Source organism: Cyanistes caeruleus, unplaced genomic scaffold (assembly GCF_971803275.1).
Source record: "Cyanistes caeruleus unplaced genomic scaffold, bCyaCae1.hap1.1 HAP1_SCAFFOLD_11, whole genome shotgun sequence".
NCBI classification, from domain to species: Eukaryota; Metazoa; Chordata; class Aves; order Passeriformes; family Paridae; genus Cyanistes; species Cyanistes caeruleus.
This window is the reverse complement of record NW_028255883.1, coordinates 2,981,737-2,998,318: the sequence shown is the minus strand read 5'-3', so window position 1 is coordinate 2,998,318 and position 16,582 is coordinate 2,981,737. Positions and strand designations below refer to the sequence as shown.

The 16,582-nt window shown below is 53.6% G+C and overlaps 1 protein-coding gene across 3 annotated transcripts; it reads right to left on the bottom strand.

The window, feature by feature from the left end:
* Positions 1-288: 288 nt before the first annotated feature.
* On the bottom strand, positions 289-6,714 carry LOC111945581 (serine/threonine-protein kinase pim-1-like). 3 transcript variants are annotated; one of them, XM_086872265.1, is made up of 8 exons: positions 5,906-6,677; positions 5,727-5,777; positions 5,156-5,522; positions 4,430-4,606; positions 4,026-4,173; positions 3,614-3,794; positions 2,932-3,066; positions 289-2,645 (listed from the first exon to the last, which is right to left on the bottom strand). In XM_086872265.1, exons 1-5 carry the CDS (start codon positions 6,455-6,457, stop codon positions 4,067-4,069), a joined length of 1,254 nt encoding a protein of 417 aa, XP_086728391.1. In that variant the 5' UTR covers positions 6,458-6,677; the 3' UTR covers positions 289-2,645; positions 2,932-3,066; positions 3,614-3,794; positions 4,026-4,066. The 3 variants fall into 3 exon arrangements, with proteins under 3 accessions (XP_086728391.1, XP_086728389.1, XP_086728390.1); XM_086872263.1 differs by having other exon boundaries at positions 2,427-2,645; positions 3,614-3,842; positions 5,906-6,714; XM_086872264.1 differs by having other exon boundaries at positions 2,427-2,645; positions 2,932-3,062; positions 3,614-3,842.
* Between the last annotated feature and the right edge of the window lie 9,868 nt (positions 6,715-16,582).

Sequence of the window (16,582 nt, the reverse complement as noted above, 5' to 3'; positions counted from 1 at the left end):
TGCCCTCTGGATAACCTCACAGGTTGCACGTGCGTACTAAGCCTAGTGTTATGTAAGTGAGCATTGCGCTCCACTAATTAGTCTTATCTTTTATAATTTTCAGGCCTCATGCCTAAAGTCATACCAACTTTATCCATCTCAAGGTCGATTTTGTCTTAGGACATTTCTTATCTCAAAATTACATCATCTACCTTAATTTTAACATGTAACATCTGTAGGGGGGTACATCTGCCTTGTAACACTAATTCCCTTGATTGCTCCTAATAATAACTTTCCAAACAGTTACAATTTAGTTAGCACGAATCATTGCCATTTATTACAGAAGGGTGTGAAAACAGGAGCATTGTTTGGTGTGGCCTCCTCTCTGCCTTTCACACCTTTCAGCGCTTTGACTCAGCCAAGAGCTTTCTCCAAGAGTGCAGTGAAGCAGCTGCTCCTGCTCCCAGCTCTGGCTCTTCCCAGTCTCTGACCCTGCCTGGTTTTGTCCCTCTTGCTGCGTCCTCTGTTCCCCCAGGGGGCTGCCCCAGACTGAGGGATCAGATCCAGGCACTGCTGCTGCTCCCTCGGGACCAGCCCCAGTTTGGTTGTTGCTGGCAGTGCCAGCAGAAGCCGTGGCTGGAGCAGCAGGTGCTGACAGTGGCCCAAGGCCTGGGGCTGGAGGGGTCCCTGGGCTGGGGCTGGGAGGGAGCTGCCCCTTGTTCTCCCTCTGCCTCACACAGAGCTGGGCCGGGCACAAGTGGGGCAGCAGAGCCAACAGGGAGCCTGCGAGTCTCTTCCAGCCGTGCCTGCTCAGAGTTTGGCCTTGGAGCTCCAGGTGGACAAAGGCAGCTGCTCTGCTCCCTCTGCGTGTGCCCGTGTTCAGCACTGCTGCTCCATCAGTCTGTGCCCAGCAACGGGGAAAAGCCTCAGCCCTGCAGGGCGGGGAGCTGCCGGGCTCTGCCTGAGCAGCTCAGCCAGCGCGAAGGGAGCTGCTCCACACGGGAAGCCAGAGCAAAGGGCATGCCTTTTCCAGGACATGTTTTCTGTAGAAAAACAAACAAACAAACAAACAAACACGAAAAAAACATGAAAGATAAAAATTACTCGCAAATGTGTAGTGAAAAATCTTCTATAACTCTGGAGTAAGAAAGAAGTAACTGATCCTTTGAAAAAGAGAACTCAGCTTTGATTTTAGTTCCTTAGTTTTTACACGTGCTAGTGGAAAGGATCCATTAGCTGCCTTCCTTTACAGATTTGATGGATGTTTTCCAATATTAAGATATTTTACACTGCAGTTAAAGGAATAGGAAATACATGTTCTTCATGACTGTGTCTTGAGTGTCAAAATTTTGCAGTTTGAAACTTGGACCTAAAGCGTTGCAAATGGAAATGATAAATCCCAATGGACTGAGTGAATGCAGCTTTTCCTATGGGATGTGCAGCACTCCAAGGACTTCCTCAGTGGGGCTGTGGGTGCTTGGAGCTTTGTCCTGTGCCACTCCAGGATGTCATGAAATGGGACTTCACCTGCCACCAGCCCAGGTCACGCTTTGCCACCAGCCCAGCTCCTTGGACCTTGTGTCCCCAAAGAAGACACAAGGTGTTTCTGCTGCTCCACCTTTGCACAGATCCACAGAGAGCTGGGATTATCCCAAGTCTTGTGTCTCCATTGTGCCATATTCCTAAAGAACCAGCAGCCCATCCCGACGAATATGGTGAGTTATGTGGATGATTGTCAGCTCCCTTTCCTGCCTAGAAATCCTGAAACTGCTTCTAAATGCTGTTCCCTTCAGTTCCTGGACACCTATTCACACAGAGCTGGGGAAAAAAATCCCCTGGCCATGGCTTACAAGGTGAGTTATGCCAAAGTTAGAGCTCTGTGGGAAATCTCTATCCATCCCTATCCTTTTAATATATCTATACATGGGGGTGTGCATGGATGTGTCTTGTATGGAAAGGAAGGAGTGTGCAAACAACGTGACTGACACTTTCACCCTCTGTGTTCATTCCATACTCATGGGTACAAAGATATTATGGAAACCTTTGCAAGGACAGACCTTCTGTCCATGGATACAGAGACATCCAAGAGCCCCTGGCACTGACAGACCCTTCTGTCCATGGATTCAGAGACATCCAAGAGCCCCTGGCACAGACAGACCTTTCTGTCCATGAATTCAGAGACATCCAAGAGCCCCTGGCAGCGACAGACATTGCTGCTCTTCAGTCAGTGACAGGATGAGTCCCTGAGCCTGGGGCTTGGCCTTCCTCGTGGTGAGGGGCATCAAGGAAGGCTGCAGTGTGATGGAGATTGTGATGGGCTGGGAAATCACTGGGGGAAAGGAGGGAGCAGTTGTGAAGTAAAAGGCAGGTGGGGGAGAGAACTGTTCAGAGAAGGGATGAGCTACAGCTTGAGAAAGTTGAAAAATGACATTTGGGGTCATCCCAGATTGATTTCATTTCAGAAGTTATGGAACAAGTTTAATTTTGGGGGGGGTGTCATGTTTTCCTTTGGAGGTGGACACTCTGCAGACTTGAGCTGCATTGCCAAAATGCTCAAGTCTTTGCTGCAGGTCACACCGTTTCTTCTTTGGCTGATCCCGGCCCGGTGCTGAGCCCAGCAGAGCCCTGGCAGAGCCCAGAGCAGCCTCAGCATCCGCAGAGCCCGGCTGCAAGGAGAGAAACCAGAAACCGCCCGTCAGCTCAAGGCTCCTGTCCCCTTGTCCCAGCCACCCACGGTGCCCAGGCCATGCTGGCCGTGCTCAGCGCTGAGCCCAAAGCTGCCCATCACTGCTGCCTTTGGGAGCAGAGCAGGAGGGCAGGACATGTGCCCAGCCTGCAGCCAGCCACGGCAGATCCAGCCCCTCAGCAGCTGCCCAGAGCGGGATGCTCCTGTGCCCGCTGCCATCTCCCAAAAGCTCTTGTCCCACCCATGCCAAGGAGATGAGGACCCACCTCACACCATCTGCTGCCAGAAGAAAAGCTGGTCCCAAACGATGTCCTCAGCCTTCTCCAAGGGCACGGCCCATCCACACCACAGCTGGTCCCAAGCACTTCCCGATCCAGACTGGACCCCACCTAGAATTCTTCCTTTAGAAAAACAAACAATAAATTAATGAAAATAGGCTACAGACAAATAGGGGAAAGAAGAAAAATGGTAAAAAATCTTATGTCTGTCAGGAGTTTGAGGAAGGCACAACCCCTACATTCTAGGGAAAAACCCACCCACGGGTGAGGGAAGCCCATGCTTTCTCCCTTCCCCCCTGCACTGTCCCCCAAAATCACGGTGATCCCAAAGCAAAGCAGGGGAGTGGAGCAGCCCAAGCCCTTCCTTGCCTGCACAGCAAAGCAGCCGTGCTCAGGTTCTGGAGTCCCACCTGTGCTCCTGCCATGGGGGTTTGTTTGTGTTGGGCTGGCTGCCCCAGCCCCAGCCTGGGGCACGGTGGGTGCTGGGGGCTGTTGGCAGGACCAGGAGCCCACTCCCATTTCGTAGCCACCCCAGCCCACACCCCCAGCCCTGCCAAAAACCAGCTGGGCAGCCACTGAAGAATCAGTTGCATCCACCCCAGCAAAGGGGAAACCTTTGGTTCCCGGCCAATGCACAAATCTGGGAGCATCCCCCTGGGTCTGGACTTACCTGAAAATTCTCTGTGGAGCCTGGCTTTCAAGAAGGTGCCAGAATCAAAGTCCATCATCGCCAGCTGCCACTGGCCAGGTCGAGGAAGAGGTTGTCATCCTTGCTGTTGTCCTCCATGTCCCCAGCAGCAGCAGCAGCAGCAGCCCCACCTGGTGCAGCTTCTCCAGGGGCTCCTTCTTCCCTGGGGTGACACCAGGCTGTCAGGGTTCTGCCCAGGGCCCGGCTGTCACTGAACCAGGACAAGCAAAAACAGCTCAGATGGCGGCCACCAGTGCTGGGCAGAGCAGCTCAGCTCCAGCACAAGGGCTGCGTGTTCTCACTCGATGAGCCCTGTGCAGTGACACAGGCAGGACAAAGAAGTCTGGGTTTCTTTGCTTCTGATTGCCAGGGTATGTGTGGAGCTGTAACTTACCAGGTCCCTGCATCACTGTGCCTGTGGCTCTCTCCCTTCTTCTATGGCTGATGAATATCCTGCATCCAGGGATCACAGAACAGGTCTTCTAATGAGGGCCTGTCCAAGTAGTGCAGGGATAAACACCGCCTGATCAGAACTTGGCAATCTGGGGAGAGAAACCACAAACCACTGGTCAGTTGGAGAAGGCTCCTGTCTGCTTTGCCCCACTATACCCGTGCCCAGGCCACGCTGGATGTGCTCACAGCTGGGCCTTAACTTTCCCATCAATTCTCTGTTTTGGAGGAGAGCAGGAGAGCAGGACATGTGCCACCTCCTCAGCAGCTGCCAGAGCGGGATGCTCACGAGCCCGCTGCTGTCTCCCAACACTGGTGTTCCCCCCGTGCCCAGACATGATGATCCACCTTGGGAGAGCCGTTGTGGCAGCGGGAGCTGGGCCCAGCTGATGTTCCAGCCCCTCCTGAAAGGGTGCTTCCCGCAGACCATCTCATGCAGCAGGATGCCCAGGGTCCAGACGGTTGCTGCCTCGCCATAGTACCACCTGAAGTTAGTCCATTCCGGGGGTCTGTATGATCGTGTTCCTATGGAATATGGATGGAGCTCATCAGGGGGATGCTGCTGCTCCCAGAGCGTGACCCCAGCATCCCTGGGCATGTGGGGCTGCCCCAGTGGCTCACGGGGTGACCTGCTGCCCTCTCGCCAGCACCTGGCACTTGTGTACAAACCCAGGGTTGGAAAAGAAGGCACTGGTGCTGGAAGAGGGCAGCAGAAACCCTGGCAAGGCCCGACCATGACAAACAAAGGAAAAACCTGCTCACAGTGCTGGGGAAAAACCATACCCACATCCTCCCTGCTGGCATTGCCAAAAAAATATTATGTACCAAGGCAAAGCAGGGAAGCACAGCAGTCCAAGCCCATTCTCACCAGCACACCAAACCAGCTGGTGCACAGGTCCTGGCTCCCCCTCTCTGCTACCCCCACCCACAGGGGATTTTGTCAGGCTGGCTGCCCCAGCCCCAGTCCTGGGAGAATCCCTGCTGCCACACCCTGGCTGGGCCCTGAGATGTTGGGCCAGGAGATGTTGGGCCAGGAGATGCCGGGACCGGGAGCCTACCCCTGGGTGGGCTCACCTGCAAATTGAGTGTAGGCTGTGTCCTGCAGGTAGGTGCCACAGCCGAAGTCAATTAATTTTGCCTGCCCGGTGTCCAGGTCAACCAGGATGTTCTCCGGTTTTATGTCTCTGTGCAGGACCCCGCAGCTGGTGCAGTGCTGCACGGCCTCCAGCACCTGCCGGAAAAGCTCCCGCGCCTCTTCCTCTGACAGGAACCTCCGTGCCCGAATGAAATGCCGCAGGTCCTGACACCGCTCTGGGCGCTCCAGTACCATCACGATGGTGTTGGGGAGCTCAAACCAATCCAGCAGCTGCACCACACCGGGGAAGCCTGTGGACACCTTGTCCAGCAGCACTATCTCCAGTGGTGCGCTGGTGCCGTCGGGCTGCGGGAGGAGCACGGTGCCGTCAGTGGGGCTGAGCCCGTGCCAGGGCTCGGGGAGCCCTCAGCCAGCCCGGGATGCTCTGTGCCCTCCGCTGGCCCCACGCCCGCTCTCCCTCCAGGTGTCCTGGTGGCTCCCACCCTGCCGGGCCCCGGCTCATCCCCGCCCGGCACGCCCCGGCTTCTGCCGCTGGCCCCGCTCACTCACCAGCTCGCCCCAGTGCCGGACGCGGTTCCGTGGCACCTTTTTGATGGCCACCTGCAAGCCAAAGGGAGCAGCGGATTCAGCTCGCCGCCTACCGTGTCCAGCCCCATCCTCCTCCTCCGCCCTCTCCTCCTCCTCCGCCCTCTCCTCCTCCTCCGCCCGCCGCTGGCCCCTCTGCTCACCGGGGCGCCATCCGAGAGCCGAGTGGCCGAGAAAACCCTGCCGAAGCCGCCGCGCCCCAGCAGCGAGCCGATCCTGTAGCGCTGCTGCAGGGCCTCCTGCGCCTTCCCTGGGGAAGAGACGCGGCCGTCAGCGCTCGGCCCGGGGCCAGGAACGGCCCCCGTGCGCTCCCCGACCTCCCCGGGCCGAGCATCCGCAGGCGTCCGCTCCTTGGAACGCGACAGCGGCGGCTCGGGGCCAGCGGCCGCGCTGCCGAGCGGCGGAGCTCGGGCCGGGGAAGCCGCAGCGGAGGCGGCGGCAACGGCTGCACCGCCTGTGTCCTCCGCGGGCCCCGGGAGGAGCCGGGGCAAGGGCCGGGACCAGGGCCAGGGCCGGGGCAGGGCTCGGAGCAGGCGGAGCCAAAGGGCGGCGATACCGCCCCAGCCCCAGGCACTGAGGCCCGCCCAGAAGCGCCAGCGCCAGCTCGGCCAGAGCCGGGCGGAGGCGAGAGCGAGGCGGGACGCCCGGGGCCGGCGCCGGGGCCGGGGCCGGGGCCAGGGGCGGGCCGGGGGCATGTCCCGGGCAGGCAAGGGGAGAGGGAAACTGGGAGAGGAGGGGAACACAGAGAAAGGGAGATCGGGAATGGGTGAGGGACCGCGGGAGAGAGGGTGGAAGAGTGGGAGAGGGAGAGGAGAAGATAAAGAGGGGCGATAATGTCGCTTCTTTCGCTTTTTCTCTTTGCGCTGCTGCTGCCGCCGCTGCTGCTGCTGCTGCCGCTGCTGCCGCTGCAACTGAAGCACCGGGGCCGTTTGTCCCCGGGGCCGTTTGTCCGTTGCCCGCTCGGCCCCGCGCCGAGCCCCGCGCTCCCCGGGCAGCCCCTGAGCCTGGCCAAACACGGGAACTTTGCCGTGTTGAGCCAAGAGCCAGAGTCTTGATTCCTGCACAGGGGCACAGCAATGCCCTTGGCTGCTGCTGTGCCTTGTCCCTGCTGAGTGTCAGACACTGTCTGAGCACATTCCCTGAATGCAGAATTTGTACCTGACCCAAGCACTGCACTTGTGTCTCCAGCATTGCTTTCCAAGAAAAACAGGGGAAGGCAAACTGGGTGTAGCTCATGGTATTTTACAATGTCTAAAACTTGCCAAGTGATGGATCTTAGAGGTGAGATCCATTTAGAATGAATGGGATGGAGAACTAGTGCAAGATGGAAAAGGGAAACATAAAAATAAATAGAGAAAAACATATTGGTCATTTCTTTTGATTTTATTTTAATTTCTTAAAAAAAGCTGTTTCAATTTTCCCAGAATCTTCACAGTCCTGTCTTTTCTTTCCAAAAACCTGTCCTGGAGAACAAGGTGCAGCTCCTGTCTCAAGATGTGCCCCCAGCTGCAGCTTCTCTTGGCTTCCCACACTGTGCGTGCAGCACAACTCTTACAGCAAAGCAGGACAAATTACCTGAAGAACTTGACAACTTGTTCTTGCTTTTCCTTGTGGACAGGGGAGTTGTGCCATTGGTACGGTTTGCATTGTTACTCTTCTATCCGAAGAAAACATGATGAGCTGCCAGGAATTGTTAGGGAATACAAGCCTGGCTGAATGTGGAGCAAGAATCTCCAGAGCCTGCAGCCAGCAGTGGAGAGCTCATCATTCCAATAGCGCCATGGACAACTTGAAAGTGATCTGGAACATGAAAATGGGCTAACAGAGGGAGTTTGTTTTGTGTGTTCAGTTTAGGTGATTGTACATCTCCTGCACTGGGAGAAATCAAGAGCACAATCAGTTGTTGATAAGCACCAGAACATGATAAGCTGGACCTCTCAGTAGATGAGAGAAAGAATGTGAAAAGGACAAATGCAGGGAATGACTTGGTGAAGTTTGTCTGTAAGAAGGTTGATTTTTATCCTAATAATTCCCAGTTAATTCCCTTTGCTTTTGTCCCTTCTGGCAAGGCTGTTTGCATGGCAGATTGCCCAGGAAATGAGAACCTGGAGCTTGTGGAAGTGCCTGAAAGGTGCCCTGTTCCTCTGCAGGGACACTCAGGCTGAAACAGGAGCCTGAGGCCTCTCTTGGGAAGCCTCCTCGGGGCTGGAATTTGTGCCATGCCAGGAGAGGAGGAGGGGGAGGAGGATGGGAGCTGTGTGTGAGGAGCAGGAGGTTTGGGCCGCAGGACATTCCGTCTGTGCCGCTGCCCCGCAATGGGCGGGCGTGCCCGGGGCTCTGGGCCTGCCCCGCGTGCGCTGAGCTCCCGACACTGCGGGAGCTGCCCGGGCTGGGCTCAGGTTCCCACTGGGACTGGGCAGCAGGCTGGGCTCCAGCTGGGATCAGCAGCAGCTGGAAATACTTCTGGGCATCTCCACTTTCTGCTGCTGCTCAGAAAAAATAATTAAGTGACAAGTTCTGTTTTTTCTTTCTCCTGGTGGATTTTTTCATTTTATTTGCCACTGCAGGGGCAATTTCTGTGATGGCCTCTGTCACTTGATTCTATTTCAGCAGCAGCAGCAACAGGGCTGTGTTTGAGCACTGCAAATGTCAGCTGTGTGGCTTTCATTCCCCTCGACTTAGTGCTCAGGGACTTGAGGGCATTTCAAAATCTGCCACTCATGATGTCTGAGACAAAAAATCCTGAGTTACTGATCACAAAAGCACAGTGGGTAGCACTGATTGAAAGAGGCAATTGTAGTTTTGCAGATAAAATTCAGGTGGCAGGCAGAAGAGGAACAAAAGCAGACGAGATCTACAATGTGCAAGGCCAAGGCACCAACAGCCTCCTGCTGTCACCTCAGGGTGAGTAAAACAGAGCTGAAAACAGCGCTGGAACCCGATCCTTTCTTCCTCTGAGGGCTGGCTCAGGGCAGCAGAGGCGGGCCCTGAGGAAGCCTGAGGGCTGTTTGTGGGGGATTGTTGCTGTAGTCCAGAATTGCCCTGGCAAAAGCCCTGGGAAGCCGAGGCAGGAGCAGGTGGGAAGGGCCGGCGCTGCTGCTGCTCGTGGCCGGGAGCCCCGGCCGGGCCGGGCCTGCGCCCGCTGCGCTGCGGCTGCTGCTGCTGCCAGAGCCGGGCGGGACTCGGGGACAGGGAATGGACACGGGGGGACAGCAAAGGCCTTGGGGGCTGCAGGGATGTTGGTGCTCGGGCCAGCGCCAGCACAGAGCTTCAGCCCGCAATGAAGCCCGAGGGAAACGCTGGCGAAAGGCTCCATTCAGCCTTTCTTTACTCGGCGCTGTGAAGGGACCGAAATAAAAGGAGAACAAGCAGGGCCCGACCCCTTCTCCTTTGGGAGGAGCCCCGCGCCTGGGGCTGTGAGGGGCCGTGAGGGGCTGTGAGGGGAAATGAAGGGCTGTGAGGGGCTATGAGAGGTTCTACAGGGCCATGAGAAGTTCCATGGAGCCGTGAGGGGCTGTGAGGGGCCATGAGGAGCCTCAGCCCTGGCAGGAGGGGGTGCCACCATGTCCCCAGGGCAGGGCAGCCGTGAGGGGCTGTGAGTGCAGACGTGGCAGCAGAGCGGGCTTGGGGCAGCTCTGGGAGGGGATGAGACCCTTCCCCAGCTCCAAACCACACCAGACCCACCATTAACAGGATTTTCTGTCTTTAGAATCCAATCCATGGCAACTTGGAGTTGAGTGTACAGTTAAATCCCAGTGGGAAAAGCAAGAGACTTTCAGTCATTGTTTTTCAATGTGTGTTTCACTCATATTTCAGTGTGACATCCAGCCATTGTTATTAATGTCTAAGATTTAAAAGTCTTAACAATGAAAAGTAATACTAATAAATAATAATAACATCAAGAACAAGAAATGAAGCCCTGAATCCCAACAATCAGCTCAGAAACATGATTTTGTTTGTAGTAATAGATTAGTACTAAAGGACTAAATGAAAAAGTTTTAATTTGTAATTCAGACAAAAGACGTTTCATCTTTTTCCAAGGTTCTGGTCCCCTTCCACCAGGGTCATTTCCTTTACTCTCCCACTTTCTAATGGTTAGAAGGGAGATAAGTGTGCCAGAAAAGGCAACAGCTCCTGTTTCAAAGGGAAGCAGCCACCACTCCAGGAAACCTGAATTGCCCCCAGGCACGTGTGTGCACTTGAAGGGTGAACAAGTGTTGGGGACAGAGATCTCAAACTCCTTCTAAGGCTGTGAGAAACCCACAAGTGGCAAATTATCATTGTGGGTCAACTCCAGCTGAAATTCCATTCCCCCACACCCTCCAAATGGGCAGGCAGGCCTGGGCTCTGGCAGGGTTCAGTTTTGAGTGCCTTGTGTTGCCTGGCATGTAAATGATCCTATCAACTCTGGTACTGATGGATTGTGGTATGGCTGCTGAAGGAGGAGAGGGAATCTCAGCAGACAGAAAAGTCTCTTCTGCTTTCTCCCTGCAGAACCCCCTCTCCAAAGAGAAATGCCTGTGCTGGGTTTCCATGGGACCCCTTCCCTCAGCCCAGTGTCTGACCCACTGTGTGCTCTGCAGGAGCCAAAGCCAGAGGAGGCCCAATATCAGTCACCACATGGTCCCCACACAGCAGGAGAAAGCACTGCTTGCAGTGGGGCTGCTGATCTGTGACCCATCCTGATTCCATCCACCCCACTCCTCTCAACCACAGACACCAGAAGGATCCCAGGAAAGCCACAGTGCTCTACCAGATGCCAGGAGCACTCCCTGCTGTGGCCTCAGGGATGCTGGGTGACCTGGTTGATGAGCATCTCTGGTTGGTGATGGAATGTGTGGATGGAGGCCCTTGACAGGAGGTTGTTTGAGATACGTGTGGGGCTGAAGGAGAGATGGCAGCTGTCAGTCGGGAGGGCAGGGACCCCGCTTGTGAGTCCATTGCCTTGGACACCCTCAGCCACAGGATGTCCATGAAGTCACACAAGGCTTTGGCACTCGCAGCCTTCTTTTCCCCAAGTTCCTGCTTTCTGTACATTTACAGCAGAGAACCTTGTTTGTTACTAGAACTAGAATAAAGATCCCAGAGGGAACAAGCCTTGCTGGTTTTAATCAGAAGCATCAGTGACCAAAAGTTGTATTTCCTTGTGTGGTGTCCTCATTTGCTGCATTTTCTGAGTTCCTCTTGGATCCTTTGGAGGGCAATAGGTTGTGCCCTCTGAGGATCCTTTGTGCTCCTTGGTGACCCAGGAGAACTTTCCAGGAGGTTTTTGGGTGAGCTGCTGCTGTGATGTCACAGGAATGTTGCCATGTCCTTGTGGTGTTACCGTTGCTGTGGGGCACAGAGGCCTCAGTGTCAGAGCGGCTCTGGGTGCCTGCTCATTGCCTGAGGATCCTCCTGCCTGAGGCATTCTCAGCAGCCAGCCCAGCCCCTGATGGGTGTCCTTCTGTCCTGGCAGGGGGACAGACAGTCTGCAGATGTGTGCAGCACAGCCAAAATGATCCAAAATGATTGTTGCAGTTTGCACTCTGGACTCTGGGGCTTCTTATGGGTATTTTTTAACCCACTCGGCCCCTAAGTCGAGGATTTCCCCAGGTGTACCATATGTGCCTTTGGGATAGCTGTGGGCTTTCTGTTCTTCCTTTGGAATGGATGTGATTTTGAAAGGAAATTGCCATTAAATGCCATATGTTTGGGAGAGCTCCTGCCAATAACTTCTTAAAAAATGGGTTGTTTCTAGCCAGCAGGGTGTGCACAGCATTTGGAATGGAGCTTGGGGAGGTTCTGTTCCCCAAGAGGACAGTCTGTGGCAGTGGACCCTGGCACTCCCTCCGTTTGCTGGTCCAGCCAAAAACTGGACACAGCCTAATATTTTGTGCTGTTCTCTTGCCTGCTGTGTGATCCAAAAGGACTGTGGCTCCAGGAGGGAAGTTGTGAAAAGAAAATGCTCTCTATAGGCATTGACTTGTTGTGTGGGAGTTCCCATCACAGGCAGCTTTTTCTCCTAACAGCGTCTGGTTCAGGTGAAGGTCACCTCACACATGGATACTGCAAAGCTCCTTCTTCAGTGAGTGGGAAAGGAACCTTGCCTCGATCTTCTCGAGTGTGGCCTGGCTGGCTCAGTGATGAGGTTCCTCTTCACTCGAGTTTTGAGCCAGCATATGTTTGTGGGGTTCACTGATTTTCTTCAAGAATTCAAGTCTATAGAGTGAGTAAAGAAATCAGGGGGGGACTCTCTCTGGTTTGCATTCCACAGTTTATTTCTGTGAAGGGGAATCCAAAGGATGAGAGAACAAGGATTTGGGTCTGCGGGGTGTCTTTTAACAGGGTTTCTCAGTAGGAGGGAACATCAGAGAAAGAAACAATTATTTTTCTCAATTAGTACATCTTACAAACTTTCTACAAATCAAGGTTACACACACCAAGATTATAAATACCAGACAGCAACTTCTTCAAATGCCCACAAAGGTGTAGGAGTATTCTCCACAGAGGGGCAGAGGGGGAGAGGGGGGGAGGTTGGTTTCCTGGCAATACAGGGGGGAAAGAAAGGGAAGGGAAGGGAAGCATATCCTCCCAGCTTCCATAGCTGAGAGGTATTCTGGGACAGGAAAAACAAAGTTACAAACTTCTGTGTTGGAAAGAAGGGTCTCCTGGGCTAAAGAAACTTCAAGCATCTGGAAATGCCAGCAGGGTCTTCTCTTTACTCTATCCGGCCTCTCGCCGTGGGGCTGAGGAGAGAAACTTCAGTAACCGTGGGAACTTGACACCAGGTAAACAGTTAGGAGAAAGAGAAGCTGCGGGGAAAATCACAACTAAAAGAGGGGAAAAGATATATTTCAAGCTATCAACTACAATAGAACCTGTGGTGTTCAGAGATCCCAGTTGCTCCCTTTCAACACCAATATGAGCCCAGTAAGCTCCAGGATGATCCTTGTCACATGCCAGCATTCCAAGGATGGAATTGCTGTTGTGTGGGTTCTCTGATGTGCTGGGTGCTCTCACAACCCTCCTGGCCAGAATGTCTGCTGAGGGCCAGCCAGGCTGCTGCAGTGGCAGTGACCTCAGAGCCATCACCATTTCAGCCATGTCCCCTGGGCCAGGCTCTCCCCTTTCCTCTGCCCCTGCCTTGTCTCTGCTGGCATGAAGAGTTTGTTCATTATTATCTTGTCCCCAGGGTGCTGGGGCCAATTGCTTCCCAGTCAGGCTCCTGGAGCAGAAGTGGCTTTTCAGAGCCCAACCAGAAATGAGCCCTGAAGCAGCAGCTCTGCAGTGCTGGCCACCAGGCCGGGGTGCCAAGGGAGCCTTCTGGCCATGGCCTGGAAGCAGCTGCTGCTGCCAAGGTGCCTTTGCTGCCTTGTAGGAGACAGGTTTGGAAATCAAGAGACGACCCAATGTGAGTTAGCTGCTTCTTCCCAATTTATTACAATCTTAGCTATATTTTTATAGTATTTTGAAAAGGTAACATGCAATCTGTATTATACTATGATTGGATAATTGCTATTTTTCACGTGTTAATTTCTACACTTCAATTGGTCCAGATCATAACACCCGAGCTCTATAAGATAGTTTTAGTAAAACTTATTAAGACACATTTAGCAGATTTCTCATCCTAAATTCTAACTCTTCATTGTCTTATTAAAAATTAGTCTTCTTCATTTCCTTGATACAATATTCAGCCAAGGACTTAGACTAGCTCACTCAGAGTTGTGCAGGCCTTGCAAGGAGCTGTGCCCTGGAGAAGCAAGCCATTCTTCAACAAGGTAATAGGGGCTGTGACTGCTGAGGCATCACAGACAGGGAAACACTGGGCCTGACATTGCTGTGGTTTCTTGGATAGGGGAACACTGGGGCTGTCATTGTTGTCACAGAGTGTAGGAAATTTGGGCTCACACTTCTGTGGTGTCACAGAGAGGATTAAATTGGAGCTCACACTTGAATGGTGTCCAGGACAGTGGAACACTGGGCCTGACAATGCTGTGGTGTGACAGAGAGGAGGCAATTTTGGATGTCACTACTCTGGTTTGACAGAGAGGAAAAGAGTGGGGCTATCACTGCTGTGGTATCACCGAGAGGATGAAATTTAGGCTGTTACAGCTGTGATGTTACAGACAGGGGACACTGGACTATCGTGGCACTACTATCACAGAGAGTGGAACTTTGTGGTTGTCACTTCTGTGGTGACACAGACAGGAGGAAATTGGAGCTCACACTGCTATGGTGTCTCCGATGGAAGGACACAGGGCCTGACATTTCTGTGGTTTCAAAGAGAGGAGGAAATTTGGGGCTGTCACAGCTATGGGGTCACAGAGTGGAGAACACTGAGACTTTAACTGCTGTGGTGTCACAGAGAGGAGGAATTTTTTTGTTTTGATTGCACTGGTGTCACAGAGAGCGGAACTTTGGGGCTCTCACTGCTGTGGTGTCACAGAGAGAGAAACAGCGGTGTTGTCGCTGCTGTGGTGTCAGAGAGTGGAACACTGGGCCTGACATTGGTGTGGTTTGACAGAGAGGAGGCAATTTTGGCTGTCACCTCTCTGGTTTCACAGAGAGGGCAACTTTTTGGCTGTCCCTGCTGTGGTGTCACGGAGACGGGAATATTGGAGCTGTCAATGCTGTGGTGTCTGAGAGAGGGAAACACTGGGCCTGTCATTGCTGTGCTGTCATGGAGAGGAGAATGTTGGAGCTCACACTGCTGTGATGTCACAGGTAGGGTAACAGTGGCTCTGACATTGCTGTGGTGCCCCAGAGAAGAGGAAATTTGGGCCCTTCCTGCTCTGGTGTCACACAGAAGGGTAAAGTTGGGCTCTAACTGCTATGGTGTTTCCAACAGGGTAATCCTGGGCCTAAAATTGCTGTCGTTTCACAGAGAGGAGCAATTTTGGGCTGTGGCTGCACTGCTGTCCCAGAGAGTGGAACTTTGGGGCTCACACTGCTCTGGTGTCCCAGACACGGGAACATTGGAGCTGTCACTGCTATGTTGTCACAGAGAGAGGAACACTGGAGCTCTCCCTGCTCTGGAGTCGTGGAGAGGAGGAAATTGGGCATGTCACTGCCCTGGTGTCACAGGGAATGGAAGAGTAGGGCTGTCACTGCCGTGGTGTCCGAGAAAGGAGGAAATTTGGTGTGTGACTGCACTGCGGTCACAGCGAGTGGAACTCTGGGGCTCTCACTTCTGTGCTGGAAGAGATGAAGAAATAGGTGCTGTCACTGCTGTTGTGGTGTGACGGAGAAGAGGAAATTTGGGCCTGTCATTGCTGTGGTGTCACAGAGAGGAGCACTTTGGAGCTCACACTGCTATGATGTCACCGATAGGGTAACACTGGCTCTGATATTGCAGTGTTGTCACAGAGAGGAGGGAATTAGGCCTCTCCCTGCTGTGTTGTCACAGAGAGGGGGAAATTTGGGCTCTCACTGCTGTTGTATCAGTGAGGGCGTAACACTGGAGCTGTCATTGTTGTGGTGTCCCAGAGAGGATTAAATTGGAGCTTACACTTCTATGGTGTCCTAGACAGTGGAACTCTGGGCCTGACATTGCTGTGGTGTAACAGAGAGGAGGCAATTTGGGGCTGTCATTACTGTGATTCCACAGAGAGGGGAATAGTCGGGTTGTCACTGCTGTGGTTTCAGCGAGAGAGTGAAATGGAGGTAGTTAGAGCTGTGATGTTACAGACAGGGGAATACTGGGACTCGGAGTGCACTGCTGTCACCGAGAGCGGAACTTTGGGGCTCTCACTGCTGTGGTGTCACAGAGAGAGAAACAGCGGTGTTGTCGCTGCTGTGGTGTCAGAGAGTGGAACACTGGGCCTGACATTGGTGTGGTTTGACAGAGAGGAGGCAATTTTGGCTGTCACCTCTCTGGTTTCACAGAGAGGGCAACTATTTGGCTGTCCCTGCTGTGGTGTCACGGAGACGGGAATATTGGAGCTGTCACTGCTGTGGTGTCTGAGAGAGGGAAACACTGGGCCTGTCATTGCTGTGCTGTCATGGAGAGGAGCACGTTGGAGCTCACACTGCTATGATGTCACAGGTAGGGTAACAGTGGCTCTGACATTGCTGTGGTGCCCCAGAGAAGAGGAAATTTGGGCCCTCACTGCTCTGGTGTCACACAGAGGGGTAAAGTTGGGCTCTGACTGCTATGGTGTTCCCAACAGGGTAATCAATCCTGGGCCTAAAATTGCTGTCCTTTCACAGACAGGAGCAATTTTGGGCTGTGGCTGCACTGCTGTCCCAGAGAGTGGAACTCTGGGGCTCACACTTCTCTGGTGTCCCAGACACGGGAACATTGGAGCTGTCACTGCTATGTTGTCACAGAGAGAGGAACACTGGAGCTCTCCCTGCTCTGGAGTCGTGGAGAGGAGGAAATTGGGCATGTGACTGCCCTGGTGTCACAGGGAATGGAAGAGTGGGGCTGTCATTGCCGTGGAGTCAGAGAAAGGAGGAAATTTGGTGTGTGACTGCACTGCGGTCACAGCGAGTGGAACTCTGGGGCTCTCACTTCTGTGGTGGAAGAGATGAAGCAATAGGTGCTGTCACTGCTGTTGTGGTGTGACGGAGAAGAGGAAATTTGGGACTGTCATTGCTGTGGTGTCAATGAGAGGAGCACTTTGGAGCTCTGACTGCTATGATGTCACCGATAGGGTAACACTGGCTCTGATATTGCAGTGTTGTCACAGAGAGGAGGGAATTAGGCCTCTCCCTGCTCTGGTGTCACAGAGAGGGGGAAATTTGGGCTCTCACTGCTGTTGTATCAGTGAGGGCGTAACACTGGAGCTGTCATTGTTGTGGTGTCCCAGAGAGGATTAAATTGGAGCTTACACTTC

Coding starts and splice junctions, on each gene's coding strand:
- LOC111945581 (XM_086872263.1), bottom strand. CDS start 6,457: ATGCCCCCGGCCCGCCCCTGGCCCCGGCCCCGGCCCCGGCGCCGGCCC. Junction 5,778..5,905: donor GGCTCTCGGATGGCGCCCCG/GTGAGCAGAGGG, acceptor TTTGGCTTGCAG/GTGGCCATCAAAAAGGTGCC. Junction 5,523..5,726: donor TCCGGCACTGGGGCGAGCTG/GTGAGTGAGCGG, acceptor CTCCTCCCGCAG/CCCGACGGCACCAGCGCACC.